The 15,603-nt window shown below is 39.4% G+C and overlaps 1 protein-coding gene across 3 annotated transcripts in view; it reads right to left on the bottom strand.

The window, feature by feature from the left end:
- Positions 1–15,603, bottom strand: part of PCCA (propionyl-CoA carboxylase subunit alpha) — a 402,014-nt gene that overhangs the window by 93,376 nt on the left and 293,035 nt on the right. For all 3 annotated transcript variants that reach the window (XM_044250038.1, XM_044250039.1, XM_044250040.1), the window contains one exon: positions 4,758–4,856. In XM_044250038.1, coding sequence (XP_044105973.1) covers positions 4,758–4,856 — 99 coding nt within the window. The remainder of the gene's footprint in view (positions 1–4,757; positions 4,857–15,603) is intronic.

Here is a 15,603-nt window from a genome sequence, read left to right as displayed (position 1 = left end):
CGCACTCTATCTCTCCCACTCTCTCTCAAATAAATAAAAAAATAAAAAAATAAACACACCTTCTCCCAAGTAGAAAACTGATTGCATAACCCCTTGTAGTAACTATATGACAGAACTGTTTATGATTTTGTGCAGGGGATGAAAGAATAAGCTGAGAAAATGGGTTTGAAAGAAGAGTTGTAAATAAATTTTAAAAAAAGATTCTTCTACTTGCACTAGAAAAGTTCCATTTGTGCAGTAAAGTGGTTACCTGGTTAAGAAAAAAAAAAAAAAGATAAAGGAAGGCCAATTATTAGGAAGTACTCAGAATGTTTTCTCAATAACTATCTAAATGAATCTTGTTCTACAATAAGGTACCACTTCATACCCATTAGTATTGTTATACTAGAACAAAACCACCGGGGGGGGGAGGACAAGCATTGGCGAATATGTGCAGAAATTGGAATCCTTGCACAATGCTGGTAGGACTATAAAATGGTACAGCCACTATGGAAAACAGTATAGTGGTTCCTAAAATATTAAACATAGATTTACTACATGAGCCACTAACAGAGGATCAGGATTCACAAAAATATGAACTTTTATGAATCAATAAGAAAAAGAAATATTCCAATAAAAAAAATGGGCAAAAGCCATGAACAAGCAGTTTGCAGAAGAGAAAACAGGAGTGTCAATAAATATATTTTTAAAATGCTCATTGTCATTACTAACCAATATATGTAAAATCACAAAGAGATACCACTTAAACCCACCAGTTAGGAAAAACTTAAATAGTCTGGATACCAAGAGTTACCTAGGATGTAAAGCCAAATTGTTAAATTGTTCCAGGGTCCAGATCCTGGCTCTTCTATTTATTAGCAGAATGCTCTGGGTGAGTAATTTAGTATTTTTAAGGCCTTAGTTTCCCCAACTGCAAAATGCAAGATAACACTAGTACTTTGGATTGGTGTGAAGATTAAATACTTTGATACAGATGAATTGTATAGAAAAGTCAGTGCCTGACACAGTAAGTGTACAATTAGGTTTTCTTATTATTCATATTCTTGATAGCAGCACTGTAGGTAGACACATATTTTGGTACAGCCACAGAGGAAAAACCCTTCAGCATTACTGGGCAGGATTAAGAATACAGTCCCTGCAACCAGCTGTTCTATTTGCATATTCCTTGAAGAAACTCTTATTTCAAGAAGAAACACACAGAGAAACATTCATAGAAGCAGTGTTTGTTCTGAAAACAAAATAAGTAACACAACATCTACCGAGGAGAGAAAGAATAAATTGTGGTATATTAACATGACTTAATAACATATAGCATGGAAATAAAGAAAGCTACATGCATCCAATGACCAACCTCACAAACATAAGCAACTCAGAAGCAGAGAGAGAGAATACGGTGCCAACGATGTAAACTCAAAAGCTAACAACATACTGCTTACAGTATGGATATGTAACATTCCTACAGAAGAGGAAGGGAGAGATGCACTTAAAATGTATTTAAAGTGCAATTTAAAAATTGAGATGGTAGTTACCTCTAGGGGGCAGGAGGAAGGATTTAATTAAAAAAGAGCACAGAGGAAAGGCAGTAGTACTGGGAATGTTTCCTTGTTTAATCCGGATGGTAAATAATCGGGTTTTGTTGTGTTCTTTAGCTTTTATACAAATTAATACATATTTGTGTCCATAAAATATTTAGTAAGAAAAAGGTTAAAAGTAAGCACAAAAATCCAGGAGGAAAAAACCCAGTCATTATTCCTATAAAATCACCTGAAAAACACTTGTGGTCATGTCCACCCCATAGTTCTTCTTTGAAACACACAGTAGCATTTTCACAGCTATTGGTTTGGAGGTACTGAGCTGAAAGGCTTGGGCAACTCAGCCCAGGAAATCAGCGCCAGAAAAGGGAGCCGGGCACAAACCCTGAAGATGTGCCCGGGCTCACGGCAAGCCGAAGAGACAGCTACAAAGAACACTGTGAAGCCACCACTCATTCTCCTGTCTTTTCAAATCCCTTCACCACAGATGCTCCTGTCTGGACGGAAGACATTCGGAGAGAAGATGATCCCCCTCCTCTGTTTCTGGAACAGGCCCTAACTTCTCTCCCCATGTTCAATCTCACTTTCCTTCCACCCTCTCTCCACGATGCAACTTGAACCGAGCTCCTCCTAAACTCTGACGTTCTCCAGACCATCACTTCCTTCGGGAACACTCGTCCACGGATCCACTGGCCAAGGATAAAGCGGAGGCCACACTGTGTCATCAGCAAGGCTTCAAATGACTTGGCTCCTACTTACTTCACTTTTTTGCTCAGGACACCCAGCTTGATCTCCGACTGCAAAGGCCGGAAGCGGTGGTTCTCAGACGGCTTGCCCTGGCCCAGCAGCAGGAGCATTACCTGGGACCTTACTAGAAATGCACACCAAGCCCAGACCAAATGAACTGGAGCAAACTCTGGGGGTGGGCCCGGCCATCTGAACTTTATCAAGCCTTCTGGGTAATTCTGAAGCACACCAAAGTTTGAGCATCACTGGTTTAAACCATGAATGAAAGGTAAATTATTCTTTGAAGAACTCTGATGGAGAAAACCAAGAAGTACTATACAGGACAGCGTTTAGAAGCGCACACTCTGGGGTCAGCCTGCCAAGGTTCGAATTTCTGCTCAGCCTCCTCCTAGGAAGGTAATCCCAGAACAGCTGCGTAGACGGCCTCCGCAGAGCGGGACGCTTGACAGCGGCGGTCCCACAGCGAGTCTGCTCGGTCTTAAGTCCCGGCTTACCTGCTACCAGCCATGTGACCTTGAGCAAGTCACGTACTTTCTCTGAGCCTCAAGGGCCTCATTTACGAAAAGTGCCAATAATAGTACCTACTTCACACAGTTGCCGTGAAGATGAAATGAATCTAACTGTACCGTGCTCAGAACCGCTCCCGATACGCAGTAAGTACCGTGCAGTATTTATTCTCATTATGGTACTAATTTCATGGGGACCACATTATGTTTTGGAGATTAAAAAAGTCAACTAATGTTCCTAACAAGTGAATAAACGCTAATGTTCATAGCAAGTGAACATTAGGAAGGAAGAACTTTCCTCAGAAAGTTTCCTCGCTTTTTTTTTTTAAAGGTCAATGAGTTTGTTTGGTTTGTATCCGGCATACCATTCATACCTTTCTGAGTTTATTTCCTTACAATGAAATAGTACTTAACTGGAAGCAATGACCTTTCCAAAGAGTTGGGGGGGGGGTGGTCTTGCCTTGAGGGGTCACTGAGTTCAGATTAATGCCTTTTTTAAAAGCAAAGAACTCAAAAAGAATGAGAAGGGATTTATTGAACACTCTCCCAATGATAGGGAAAATATTTCTGGGAATTATTCTAAGAACATATCCAGTGTTAACATAGCTAGAACTAACTCTCCATATAAAAGTGCCATCAAGTTACCTACCTGCACTCACTGAGAAGGATACTGAAAATATCATGATACACCAATTTGGACAGCAGGACTTCCTAGCTCTCTGCTCACTGCTAGATCATCATACTGTGTTCCCTGACGGGAACATGCATGTCTGGCCACAGCATGTTCAGTGCAGAGCACATTCAACTGAACGTAAACAAGTATGACAAACCCAGGTTTTCTGAAGACAAAATAAATGGATCTACATAATGTGAAATTATGCAGTGGTATTTTTTCCAAGGGCCTCAAAGTGTTCAAACTCATCATTAGAATATGAAAGAAAATATGAGAGATAAAAAATATACTGGGCCAAGTTACAAAACCGAAGTCAAATTATATAGCTCGTTACTGAGAATTTCGTATTTCTTAGACCCATAAAGATAATATGCCAATTAAGCCTGGCTTAGAAATTAGTTTAGTCATCAAATATTTACTGGAGGTTTCTGGAATACCTCCCTCTCTAACAGAGGTATATATAAGAATCTGACGTACAGAAGTCTTTATATGTGAGTCTCTTGACGTCTCTAGGTTCTAAAAATCAGTTTCCTGTGCAAAATCAAGTTAGGACAACATAAAAATATTTTTGTTAAAAAAAAAACAACAGAAAGAATGAGCATTATTTAATCCTATGGGGGGGTGTGTGATTTTTATTTGCATGTGATCACCACATGTTACACAGTGTTCTTTGTTTTGTTTTGTTTTCCCTGGTACTCTAAAATTCAACTATGAGGTCAGCTGAAGAAACTTTGGCAGAATCTCTTTTCATAGCTCCTTTAAAATGGAGGTCACTGATGACAAAGAACATTCAATCAATTCTGGATTTCAAGTCATTTCCTAGATGCAAGAAATCTTACTTTGGAGGGAAAATAAAGGTTAATAAATTGAGATTACTCAATTTTTAAAAGGCATCAATACACAGCTCACATTTCTACTGCTCCAGCTCTATACGATTTCAATCACATGAAAAGGAAGGTAACAAATCACATTTTATAACTAAAAACCCACGATGGCAACATTTATGGCTATCTTCTAATATTTTTGGAAAAGCGCACAGGGTGCTTCATTTTCGACAAAGTATATAGTAAGTATTAATTCCCTAGCCTTCCCAGATGCCGGGAAAAAGAAAATATTGATTCCTCTGAAGACTTGCCTCAAGATTCTCCAAAGAAAGAAAAAAATGTTTTCCATCATAAATGTAGGAGATGCATAATATGCAGCTTCCCTACTATAACTGTCAGAATTAACCTAAAGGCAGCTGCTGGTAAGGATTCTGGACTTGCAGGACCCCTCGAAGTAAACCGTCAGAATGTTTACCTGTATCGTCCTCTGAGTGCCATCGACGTTGACAGACAATAAGGGTGAAGCCAGGTTCCACGTGCCGGTCACATTTAGTTTCGACCCATCAACTTCCACCTGTTGTGACACCAAATAAGACTGTTACCAGGAAAAAAGACAGAAAACTGATCTCAAGTTCACTGCCGCATACAAAGCAGCAGCCATTCTAAACAGATGGCTCCCAAACAACCTGTCATGTTTACTGCTCCCCATGAAAGACAGGGTCCAACAGGAGTCTCCTTAGCCATCTCTGGGGAGAGGGGAAGGACCTGGGCACAGCTGCCTTTGGGTACTGAGGTTTCAAGCGCTTTCCAGTAAGTAACAAACAGCCTTCTAACTCTAAACCTATCTGGACATGCTACATTTACTGCAATTAGACAAGTAATGCATATAAATTCCAGTGACATTTTGCAACCCACACATCAGGGCTTGCATATAATATCCTCTCCAAGGACCAAGAAAGAACTTTTTCTGTGTTCATTTTAATGAAGGACTATACATTGTTATCTTCATTAAACAGAAGCTTTAATTAGGCAAAATTCTTTGGTGTTGAATATTAAAAGTCCATTTGAACTTTGCAAAAGTTCTGTCACATTTTTGTTGCTCACGAACGACTAATTCCATCAATTTATGACAATGCTAAAAAAAAAAACCCATACTCTTTTAAAACAGATACTGTTAAGAGAAAAATTCTAATTTCCAAATAAATAATATAAAAGTAACTGAAAGGAAAAAAAGCAAAGCTAAATTAAAATAAAAAGTATTGTTAGTTACTGCTTCCTTTTCATTCACTGATTCCCCAACTCTTACATATAAGAACTAAGAGAAAATATCAGTATCATTTTAACTCTATGGTAAAAACCTAACAAAGGGATATGTGAGTTTGCCCAAGGTTCAAAATAAAGCAGCAGCAAAGTCAAGACACATGATCCCTAACGATTCCTTACTCTCTCTTAATACTTACTAAGAGGCACACAGATGTTACCGTGTAGAAGAGCAAGTGTGCCCATCGACATCTAATGGACTTTACATACACAGATGTCCGGCAATGGTGCGGTCATACAGTCTAGAAGCTAGGATGTGCTGCCGGCCACGTCATGAAATACTAGTGGGATAGACGTGATGCACTCGCTTGTGCTTCCGTGTTCAGTGGCCTCTGTGTCCACAGGGCACAGCTCAATAAGTAGGAAGAAAAAATGGCTTGGGTCTCACCTAACATTGCTGTTTTACTCAGAGCTGCTTACTAAACTGGAGCATTTACCCTCTCTGAACCTTAGTTACCAAACTAAAATAGAGTAAAAATAGCAATCCGAAGGGTGCTGTAAGATTAAAGAAGTTAGCATATGAAAGGTCTACCGATATTCCTGTCATGTAGGTCTAAATATTTTCTCCCTTCTCCTGTCCCTAATGGTTTCACCATCCTTAAATGAATTTTTAAAAATAAGGTTGGATAATCATACTATCTCATAAATTATTTACTATTAAAACATAGATGATAAAGATCTGAGAAGCATCAAAATATACATTTTTAAATTATCTATTTAGCAAATTAAGTATCTCCTTATGTAATGAAAGATTTCCAAAAGAAGCTCCCAATAGTAAGAGTTTTACAAATATTAAGTGCTAAAAATACCTTATAAAACTGAGAAAAATACTTGCATTGACATGGCTTCTAAATTTAAAAGGTTAGAATTATAAAAGTTTTATTTTTAAAAAAGGAAATTTAAAGGCCACATGGAAAGATTTTTAATAAGAAGCTTAAAATTTGTATTTGATACTAATTTTTTAAATATTTTCTTCATTTATTTGACAGAGAGAGAGAGATCACAAGTAGGCAGAGAGGCAGGCAGAGAGAGAGGGGGGAAGCAGGCTCCCCGCTGAGCAGAGAGCCCGATGCGGGGCTCGATCCCAGGACCCTGGGATCATGACCTGAGCCAAAGGCAGTGGCTTAACCCACTGAGCCACCCAGGCGCCCCAGAAAAGAATTTTTATGAACATGAATTTTTATGAACATGCGACGCACCCATGTAACAGACTATCAGTTGGTAATAAAAAGGAATGAAATGCTGGTACCTGCTACTTATGTGGCTGAAGTTTGAAAAAATGCTGCCTAAAAAGCCAGTCACAGGAGACCACACATTATGTAGTTCCGTTTACAATGAAATGCTCAGAAGAGAAAAATCCATACCAAGAGAAAACAGGTAAGTGGTTGCCTTGGGCTGGGGGTGTGGGGATGGATGGAAGGACGGAAGGGCGACAGCTGTGGCGTGCAGGCTTTCTACTTGGCACGATGAAAATATTCTAAAAGCGACCGTGGTGATGGTTGCTCGGCTCCGGGAATTTACTACCTGCCACTGAATTGTACAATTTAAAAGAATAAATAGTATGGGTGTGTGAATTATATCTCAATAAAGCTGTTAAAAAACAAGTGACAGATGACAGTTTCATTTTCTTTAAAAATCAGAAGCACTATTTCATGAGAAATTAAAGACCTAAAAACCAGTAAATATATATATACATCATGTTCATGAATTAGAAGAGGCAAAGAGGGGCGCCTGGGTGGCTCAGTGGGTTAAACCTCTGCCTTCAGCTCAGGTCATGAGTCCTGGGACCGAGCCCCGCGTCGGGCTCTCTGCTCAGCAGGGAGCCTGCTTCCTCCTCTCTCTCTGCCTGCCTCTCTGCCTACTTGCGATCTATGTCTGTCAAATAGATAAATAAATTCTTTAAAAAAAAAAAAAAAAAGAAGAGGCAAAGATTTCTTAGGACATAAGAAATACAAATCCTACAAGAAAAAAAATAGATGAATTACACTTCATCAAAGTTACAATTTAAACATTGTTAAGAAATGGGAAGTTGAACCACAGGGTAGGAGGAAATATTTGCAAAACACGTATCTGGTAAAGGACTTGAATCTAAAATCTATAAACAATTCTCCTTTATAAGTCAATAAGAAAACCAACTGAATTTCTTTAAAAATGGGCAAAAGATTTGACCAGATATTTCGTCAAGCAAGAGAGATGAGGGACAAGAACATCACTGATTGGTCATTAGGAAAAAACAAAATTATAATGAAATAGCACTACCCCCCACGAGAATGGCTAAAATGAAAAGGAGGGATAATACTAAGAGCGGACAAACATGTGGAGCAACTGAAACCTTTACATATCGTGGGTAGGAATGCCAAATAGCAGACCTGCTCTAGAAAACCCGGGAGAAGTGAAGACATATGTACAAATACAGAGTGCTCACGAATGTTCACAGAAGCTTGTTTACAACAGCAGAATATATACAGACAGAAAGTTTACATTCACCTCAAACTGGAAAAAACCCAAAAGTCCAATGAACCAATTATAATGGATAAATAAGGTATATCCACACAACAAAAAAGGAGCAATAAGCATCTCAAAAGCATTATGTTAAGTGAAAGAAGGCGGACACACAAAAGGACATATAGAACATGAGTACGATTCCACTTACAGAACATTCTGGAAAAAGCAGAAATCAGGTTGGCAGTTCCTAGCGACTTTGGGTATGAGGATATGCCTGACTAGGAAAGGGTATGAGGGAACTCTATGGGGTGATGGATATATTCTAAATCTTATTTCCGGTGGTGATTATAGGACTATACAGATTTGTCAAAACTCAATCAAACCATACAATTAAAGAGTAAATGTTTTATTAATTTATACCTCAATAAATCTGACTTTTAAAAACAAAACAGGGTGGTGCAGTCAGCTAAGCATCTGACTTGATTTGGGCTTAGGTCACGATCTCAGGGCCTTGAGATCAAGCCCCACAGCGGGCTCCGCACTCAGCAGTGAATCTGCTTAAGACTCTATCTCTCCCTCTTCCTCTGTCTCAGCCCCTCCTTTCTGCTTGCTCTCTTTCAAATACATAAATCTTTAATGAAATAAAATGATTTTAAAAATAAACACAGAGGGAAGAAAGTCTGCCTCTTCCCAAACTGAAAATGGTATTTTTAAGCTAACTTTATCTTCCCTTACTGATAAATTAATTTCTCTCCCCACATCTTCTGCTACTGGATGAGTGGATGTGAATGTTAATTTGGGAAGAAAGACAGAAGGAAATTCCCTTCTGGACAGAAACATGGGGGGAAAAGTCCTTTTCAAGTCCTATCGATTACATGAAGGAAAGACACAGAGGGAAGATTAAAGTATCAGAGACCAGGGATCAGAGACCCCCCCAATTTCCTTTCGTATGGACCCCTGGGAACACGTAGGGGAGTAGAAACGGAGAGAGATATGTGAAAACATCCTGACGGGTATCAGGTACCCTAAAAATATCTAAGCTGAAGGTCTACTTCTTCATCATCTACTTGAACATCATCTAGGAGGGACTGCAGGCTTGGGGTCATGGCATTCTTGGCCCGGTGTGTGGTCAAAAGTGTAGCACGGATGGAGGAAGAAGCTGGATAGATGACCCAAACACATCATGTTAGGAGTCCAGAAGTTTTTACCTAGCTTAGTGAAACGACAAAGTCTGGGTCAGGATAAAGAAAACATAGTAGTACAGGGGACTCTAGGTCTCCAGGCAAAGAGCAAGCAGGACTATGGGTAGCAAAGGCCTCTTCCATGACAAAGAAGAAGAAAGAGCACCTGACAGTCATGGGTCCAGGCCCTTATAGCCTTGTAAAGACACTGCGGGTCTAAGTTCTCCTCCCCACCTCTACAGTTATGAGGTGAGTCCAACCATATACCTAAAGGCCCCTTTTACCTGCACCCAAACTCCACACCACGGGGTTAGCTGGAGTAAGGGAAAGAAACCCAAAACGCCATGGTATCTGAAAGATACTGCTGAAAGCAAAGTGCTGGGGTGCCTGGGTGGTTCAGAGAGTTAAGCATGGGCCTTCAGTTCAGGTCATGATCCCAGGGTCCTGGGATCGAGCCCCACTTTGGGCTCCCTGCCCTGTAGGGCATCTGTTTCTCCCTCTCCCGCTACTGCTCCCCTTGCTTGTGTTCTCTTGCTCTCTTTGTCAAATAAATAAATAAATAAAATATTTTTAAAAAATTCTTAAAAATCAAAAACCAAAAAACTAAAGTGTTTCCTTCCCCTCACCTCTTACTAAAGGCAGAAGGCTTCTGAGGAAGATTACATTACATTACTTGCACACCTGGGAAGTAATGAGCATAATTTTGTGATGTCACTATATAACTGAAGCAAGGAAATTATCAGAGCTCCAAATCAGTATCTCTGAAGCATATCTTCAAATTTTAAATGCGAGAAATGAACATGCTGTAAACCATCATGTGTTTTCTCAGGCCTGAAGCCATAAACAGACTTCACCAAGAAACATAATTCAGGACAGAAGATGCAATGATACTATTGATGCTTTCACGAGATGAGTGAAATCTAGATGTAAGTATAGGCCATTAGGAGAGGCAGGGAATTTGAACATTTTAATACCTTAGGAAAGATCGGAGCAGACTGACCTGAAGAATTCTTGTTACTATGCCATATGTATTGTCTACACCTAATTCTTCAGCCTTGGGGGGGGGGGGTGAAGCAACAGGTGTGGAGTGGAAGTGGCATTTCACTACTACAGCACTGAGAACCTGACATAAAGCACCACCCTATCTTTTCCATGCCAGAACCTAATGGAAAGTGAAATCTAGGACAATGGAAATAACAGATTTGATGAAAGGGTATTAGACTAACAGGCCTAACAAGGAAAAGCTATAGGCTGCCCATGCTTATACACAGCCAACGACCCTCCTGCACATAACAATCAGAAAGTAACCAATGCTGGATCTTCACACACAATTTGTAAAACATATTTTTATCAAGAGAAAAAGGTAAATTAAGAGTATTATAACACAAGAAGAACTACTCGGAGAAACACAGGAAGAGTTCAGATAAATAATTCTGCAAAGTCTCAAAGATAACCATAGGAAACATGACTCCTCTTTTTAAAAATGAGCTCAAAGAAGAAAAACAAAGGTTCAAAGAAGAGATCATACAACAACAGAAGGAAATGAAAATCAAGCTGGTAGATCTCAGAAAAAAAATAAAGAGAAAAATAACATTATAAGATAAAAGCCACCTTAAGAAGCAACCAAAAATAGAATCAATGAGACTACAAAGAAAGACAAGGACATGGAGATACCATATAAAACAAAACAGACAAGACTAGCAATATAAAAATTTATAGAGAAGACAACAGATATGGAGGAGGGAGAAATGGATCCAAAGAATATACGAATGACTTTTTCAAAAAGGCTTATAAAGAAAAAAGAATAAATGAAAGTTCAAAGATATGATGGGATAAAACTTTTGAAAATAAATAAAACCTCGAATTTGTGGAATGTTGTTGTTTATGGAACTTTAGGAAGAAAGACAGTTTAATGTGGATATTTAGGGAAAAATAAGAAAGCAGGCACAAGCTAGAAAAAACCTCAGGTCAGCCTAATTTCTCAAGGGCAAAACTGATACATAAAACTACAGGGCAATATGGTCTAAGTACTAAAAAGGAAAACATTGCCCCCCAATTTTATACCCAGCCAACATGTCCTTAAAATATATCATATGAACATATCTTGTAGCATAGAAGAGAACTTAGCACCCCTTTTTTAAAAAGGAGGCATCTCTCTATACACTGATATGAAACCATACCCAAGAAATTACAGAAGAGCATACAGAGTATGCTATCATTTGTTAAGGGGGGAAAAAACCCCTGTGTTTTTTAAATGTATAGAGTACCTCTAGATAAATATATGAGGAACAGAGGGACTGCAGGACAGGGATAGAAGGCAGGCTTGCCTTTTACTGCAAATCTATTCATACTTTTAAAATTTGTTCTGTATCCATATGGTATGTATTCAAAACCACAGAAGCGAGGAATAGTGTAAGGGCCCATTCTTCTCTCTCATGGCAGCATGAAGTCAGTATTTACTTGGTACCTTTCACTAACAGGCACACAATACATAACAGCTGCCCTTCTTCATTTTGGTTAACACACCAATACTCATTTCAATTTCTCTGGTCACAGATTTATCGACTTCATCTCCAACACCCAATTTGATCATGTATTTTGGACAATCCCTCTGCTTATTGAGAAATGAGGGACTGGAATAAGCAACACTGAAGATCACTTCTAGGCTAAAATTCTATGGTTTTATGGTTGTGAAGGCCTTTTATTTAAGATACACTTAGTTAATTTCTGACATGGAAAGTTCCAATATTTGAAAGGGACTTGGTTTTGCTCAAACACCTCTGTTTGGGGAAGAAGATTTTTAAGATCTTTCCTTTGACAAGCAATAAAAGCTAACAATTTAAGTCAAATTCAGTGTGGGGATTAAAAATAAAAATAGACCAAGAATAAAATGACAAATGACAGAAATAATATTTTATCCCTTTCAAGGCAGACAATATTGTGGAAACATTCTAAGCACTATGAAAACACTAGAATATTTTAAATTACTATAAAACTCTATTTAAAAAACAAACCAAAGATACAACATCTCTGTTTAGAAACACTAACCCAGACATAAAGATCTCGTGCCTGTCGTTTAAACAGACCCAGGACTCAAGTGCACCAAAGTTAAAATAGTTATCACATTAATTCTGACCCACACTCTTGGCAGACAACGTCTTCTTTTCTTTACCAAAACTGAAGCCACAAGACATAAATCCTCTGATTTTTTGGCATCACTGAACCTTCTTTCCTTTGCTGGTATCTCACACACCAGGCATTTCCCCTCTGCCTCGCACACGTACCGAACACCTATTATTTTCACAGATGGGCACCTACATGACCCACTATGCCCTCCAACCACCAAACTGCTGCTTTCCTTCTTTTCTCTATCAGGCCCTAGAACAAGTGCTCTGTGCCTATTTTCCTATCAAGTAACTTCCCCCCCAACCTCCTACAATCTATTTGCTAAAACTGTATTCTGAAAGGTCACATATCTTCAGCAATTGTATACTTTCTTCCTAATTCTGACTACTCCTTACTTCTCAGCAGGAAAGAAGACCCCTTAGGACGAGGTGATATTTAAGCCAAGATCTGAAGCGTGAGTAGAGAAACTGGTTGTTGGTGGTGGGTAGGTGGGAAGGTGCAGAGGGGCTATCCCAGAGGGAATCTCGTGTAAAAATAAAAATCCCAGAGGCAAGAAAGAGCTTAGCTCATATGAAACCAGTGTGCAGAGCACAGAAAACAGAGGCGAGCATGGCACGCTGGAGAGGAGGAGCGACAAGAAGCTCTAAGGATTCCGATGGAGTGTGCCATCGTCAGCTGTGTCTTGTTGAAAGAGGAGTCCAGCTACAGTTTGGAGAACAAACCAGAGTTAATAAAAATGAAAATTACGGTGACTTAGTCCCCACCATGGGTCCTGGGGAGAAGCGGGATACTCAGGAGTGGTATAAACTGGGGAAGGAAAGTGACAAGTTTGAATACGGAGGTCATGAAATAATCGCGAAGAAAAGGGAGGGGATGAGCTAAGCAGCAGCACAGCTGCCTCCCAGGGCTGGGTGTGCGCAGCCACAGCGGGACCTCGGCGCGTGTAATGACACGAATCTGCCTCTGGTGTGTGGTTTTGTCCAGCAATGCTCAGGTATTTGCCCGATGCAGGAATAAAGAAACTGGGACACCAAGTTCCTCTAAGTTTGGGAATGATGGAAGTAAGCGAATTACTGTAATTATTGGCCAGGATATCTAAGCTGGATAAAGAACAGAAAAACGGGAGTGGGATCCATGGATGGAGAGAAAATATGAGCTCTCCTGGTTGTCCTGAGGCAGAGAGACCACAAACGGATTGCCAGCCTTCAAATGCAGGGGAGGGAACGTGGAGGTTGCCAAGGAGGGGAGGCAGTGATACAGCATCAACTTCAAAGAACAAGAGGGAGGGGGACAGGGTCTAGAATGGTACTGGGGGAAACAACTCACTTCCCATCTCAGAGGTGCATGTGTTATGGGAAAAAAACCACCACCAGGTTTCTGTGGTGTCTGAGAACACAGGGCGGTTTGTTGATGACAAAGCAAGAGACACAGAGGCCACAGTGGAATGGGCAGAGAGGAGTGGATAGATTGTGCCTTAGAACGTGGATGACCGGGGAGGCTTTCCAAAGGCCCCTCCGCCCTCTACCCTTAGCACAAGCACCCCACCCCCACCCTGCAGCGTAGCACCTGCTACTGCCTCTCACCTGGACCACCGCAAGAGCCTAGCCCTCTGTATGTCTTTTTCAGTACTGCCACTTGGTTCTCCGCACTACAGGCAGAATGGTCTCTGGTGAACATACACCCGATCATTTACAAAAATCAGAGGTAAATGGGGAAAAAACAACAGTGCGAGAATGACCAAATAAAGGTCCTGCCTGCTTCTGGAGAGTATAAACTCCAAAAAAGAAGCGTAGTGCTGCAATCTTCAGTATGATACCGTCGTATGTCTCAGCATTCTGTAATCATTTAAAGATTACATTCTATTTAAAGTACGGATATTTTAAGTTCAAATTAAGCAGCGCAAGGCTACAGCAGATAGAATTCATGCAATCCATCTTAACACACACTATTTTCTGCCAAGTTTCCCCCACCTAAAGAGGATAACTTCAGTTAAGTTATTCATAAGAATGTTTATGATGTGTAAAACACCACTTCAAAAACATGGTTTCTTTCCTATTCCAAGAAAGCATGTTCTCCTATTTAACAGTCTACTGGTAACTCTGTACTCCATTAAAAACGTTTAACTGCATTTATGGTACAAATAATGTTGATGTGGAATATTTTTTCCATGAGTTGTTTGGAACATTCAATTTTCCTATCTACGTAATCGTAAGGGAAAAAGAAAGTACACACCCAAAATTAATTTGACATTTGTGAGAGATTACTTACATCCTTTACCATTAAAAAACAAAAAAAGCACTTCCTCAGAGGTGCCTCATGACACAGTTAAAATATTATAACTTCTATTACAGTAAGCACCTGTTAGCTGAGTTTTTTCAAAGGTAGGAATGTAAAAACTTAAAAAACAAAGTATTTGCCAAAAAGCTTTTCCAAAAATAATAAAAAATTTGGGAATATACAGCCTGTAAAAAGTGTTTCTGATTCACCATACAATTCTTTTTGGTTATACAGAATTCTTTTTTGTCATCAAATGTTAAGACTAGTATTGTGCAGAATTAGACCTAAGATAAAAATCAAGGTGTTCATTCCACTTCTTAAAAAAGACTTTGATCATATATTTTGCTTTTATTTCTGAAAACAATATGAAGGATAAAAAAGATTTGTTGATCAAGCTATAGCTAATTTCCAGAAAGGAATAACTAGTCTGCCCTTTCACAGCCTACCTTAAAAATTATCAGTCCACACAGAACGTGGAAAAAGATCTGCGGTTTTCTGATTTGGCTATTAGGCTGGAAAGGATCCTAGAAAAACATACTCCAACCCAACCCTCTCCTCCTGTTACACATTATAAGGAAATTAAAGAACCATATAAATTATGGAAGCAACAGAAGCAATTATCTTGCAATTCTGAGTACTTCACTGAAATCCACATGTCAAAAGCAAAAGTAACACCTGTAAATACGAAGGTACAATGCTTGTGTGTAGCAGAAACTCATAGCTTATTTGTACCTTGTAAGAAGACTATTCAGGAGATAAAGATGCTTACTGGTTCTTTTTGGTTCTTATCTCTTAATTACTGCTGACAAAAATATTATTCAATTGTGTATCAAATCGATGAGGTCTATCCAACACTCCCTAATAACAAAGAAATCTGTAGACCATGCAGTTAAATACACGGGGTATTACCACCATCCACCATCATTATAGTACACTGACCTCTACACACACTCCTGCTGGATAGGTGAAACA

Source organism: Neovison vison, chromosome 5 (genome assembly GCF_020171115.1).
Source record: "Neovison vison isolate M4711 chromosome 5, ASM_NN_V1, whole genome shotgun sequence".
NCBI lineage: Eukaryota > Metazoa > Chordata > Mammalia > Carnivora > Mustelidae > Neogale > Neogale vison.
This window is presented reverse-complemented; position numbering and strand designations above follow the sequence as displayed.